The sequence below is a fragment of the Arachis ipaensis genome, chromosome B02 (genome assembly GCF_000816755.2).
Source record: "Arachis ipaensis cultivar K30076 chromosome B02, Araip1.1, whole genome shotgun sequence".
Lineage (NCBI taxonomy): Eukaryota > Viridiplantae > Streptophyta > Magnoliopsida > Fabales > Fabaceae > Arachis > Arachis ipaensis.
Genome location: NC_029786.2, coordinates 13,175,113 through 13,177,735, shown reverse-complemented (window position 1 = coordinate 13,177,735; position 2,623 = coordinate 13,175,113). Strand labels below are relative to the sequence as shown.

The window sequence follows — 2,623 nt, the reverse complement described above, 5'->3', positions numbered from 1 at the left end:
CCCTTAAAGATAATTTTTTTTTATATTTTTTTAAAAATTAATTACTATGATTAATAAAGCAGTTGGCCCAATATATCAAGATGGACCAAGTTACAAACTTTTGTAGGTGTCTCTTCTAGCCACATCAAATTTGGTCTGGTTAGAGCAAGTTTTGCAAGAGAATGAACTACACTATTTTCATTTCTCTTGATGCGAGATATCTTATAAAACCTAAAACAACACAAAAGGGCTTTACAGTTTGAGATTATAGTACCAAAAGGCCCACCGAATGGGCTATTAGAATTTAAAGTATTGACTACTTCTATGTTATCTCCTTCTATTTCTATTTATAAGAAACAAGTTTGGGCTGCAATATTCACTCTCTGGTAGAAAGCAAATGCTTTCGCTTCTCTAACTGAAAGTGCAGGAGCCACTTCCAACGTGGCAGCAGCTACAACAACTCCATTACTATCTCTAATGACTACACCTACTCCTCCCTTGACTCCATTATTGCTAGCTGCATCCACATTAATTTTGTATCTGTCTGGTGGTGGAGTTCTCCACCCACTCGGACTTTGATTGCCTGGAAGTAGCTCTTGAATCGATGGTGATGAATTTGTTGGACACAGAGCTTCTGCAAAGGAGATGGCTGCTCTCTCCAAAATTGTTTCTGATGTCAAGTTCCCGTTCTCGAATAGGAGTTTGTTTCTACTATGCCATAGGCCATGCAAGCAACAAATGAACAACCCCTTTCTCTCCTTTTCAATTTGGTTTAGAGTTGTCGATACCCATTCTAGCAACGGCATTCCGGCAGCAGCTTCTGTTCGGAGGTTAAAAGGTGACACAAACCAAAAACGAGATGCCCAGTCACAATCTCTGAAAAGGTAAACTTCACTTTCTTCTCTCATTGAGCACCTAGAACAGATCAGGTCACAATTAATTCCTCTCCTCTAAATATTTGTCTTTGTTGGCAAAGAGTTGTGCATTAACCTCCACATGAAATTCAGAGATCTTGGAAGAATTTTCATCTTCCACAGTTGTTTCCACTTCTCCTTTTCCTGGTTATTTGGACAGGTACCTAGTTGTTGGCTTCGGTTGTGATCTCTAATTATGTGGTAAGTAGTCTTAACCTCATACTCTCCTTTCTTGCTGAACTTTCAATAAAATCTATCATCTTGTCTCTGCATGTCAATAGGGAGTGCTAGAATTTGGTTTGCTTCAAAAGGTAGAACAATTTGTAGAATTAGCTGTTGCTTCCATGTATTCTGTTCCTGGTTGATCAGGTTATCCACTGTGGCTTCCTGCTCAAAACAAGTTCTGGGGCTCCAGACCTTGAACCCGTTTTGATTAGAAAGCCATGGGTCTTCCCAAATTTTGATATTCCTGCCTGTACCAACTTTTCATAAACCACCCAAATCCAGCACCTCTTTTGCACCCCAAATGCTCTTCCAAGTGAAACTTGGATTATAGCCCTTCTCAGCTTCAGTGAACCTTTTCCTATTGTAGTACCTGGCCTTTAAAATTCTCGCAACCAGTGAGTTTGGCTTTGACATTAATCTCCAACCCTGTTTTGCAAGAAGTGCTTGATTAAAAGCTTCAAAACATCTGAATCCTAGGCCTCCTTCTTCCTTTAGATTACACATCTTATTCCAAGCCACCCAATGAATTTTTCTCTCTCTCCCTCTTTACTTCCCCAATAAAAATTGCTAATCATTCTCTCCAGGTGATTGCTTAAGCTTTTTGGAATCTGAAAACATCCCATTATATACGTAGGAATAGACTGAGCAACTGATTTGATGAGAACTTCCTTTCCCACTTTGGATAGGGATCCTTCTTTCCAACCTTTTAGCTTTTTTTCAGGTTCTTTCTTGGAAGAATTCAAATATCTGCTTCTTGGATCTCCCCACAAATGTTGGGAGTCCCAAGTAATTTGAGTGAGATTTTACTGCCTTTATGTTAATCCAGTCTTCGATAAGCATTTGTTTGGTAGGAGGCATGTTTCGGCTAAAGAAAATCTCCGACTTGTCCAAATTAATTCTCTGGCCTGATGCTAATTGGTAGTCCTTTAGGATCTCTATCACTGCTTGTATACTCTGGTCCGAGGATCTCAAAAATTATGCTATCATCTGCAGAAAAGAGATGTGTGAGTTCTGGGACAAGTCTTGCAACTTTGATGTCTTGGATTGCTTTCCTCTCTTGAGCTCGCTTCAAAAGGCTTGAAAACACTTCCGCACAAAGGATAAATAAGTAAGGAGACAGAGGGTCTCCTTGCCTAATTCCCCTCCCCGGCTTGAATTCTTTTGTCGGGCAACCATTAATCAGCACAGAGAAGGAAACTGAACTTACACAAGTCCAAATCAGATCTATCCACTTTTTTGGAAATCCCGTGAATTTTAAGACTCCTATGAAGAAGGGCCACTCAATTCTATCATAGGCTTTTTCCATATCCAGCTTAATTCCCATATAACCCTTGCTTCCATCTTTCTTTTTTTTTCATAAAATGAAAGCATTCAAAAGCCACAAGACCATTATTAGTAATAAGCCTTCCGGGCACAAAAGCGCTTTGAAACTCTCCCACAATATCTGGTAAAACCAGTTTCAGTCTATTGGCTATAGTCTTTGTAACAATTTTGAACAGAACATT

At 39.4% G+C, this 2,623-nt stretch overlaps 1 protein-coding gene across 1 annotated transcript; it reads right to left on the bottom strand.

Moving 5' to 3' along the window:
• Positions 327-887, bottom strand: LOC107626829. Its single transcript, XM_016329725.1, has one exon. The coding sequence runs from the start codon at positions 885-887 to the stop codon at positions 327-329; it is 561 nt and encodes a 186-aa protein (XP_016185211.1).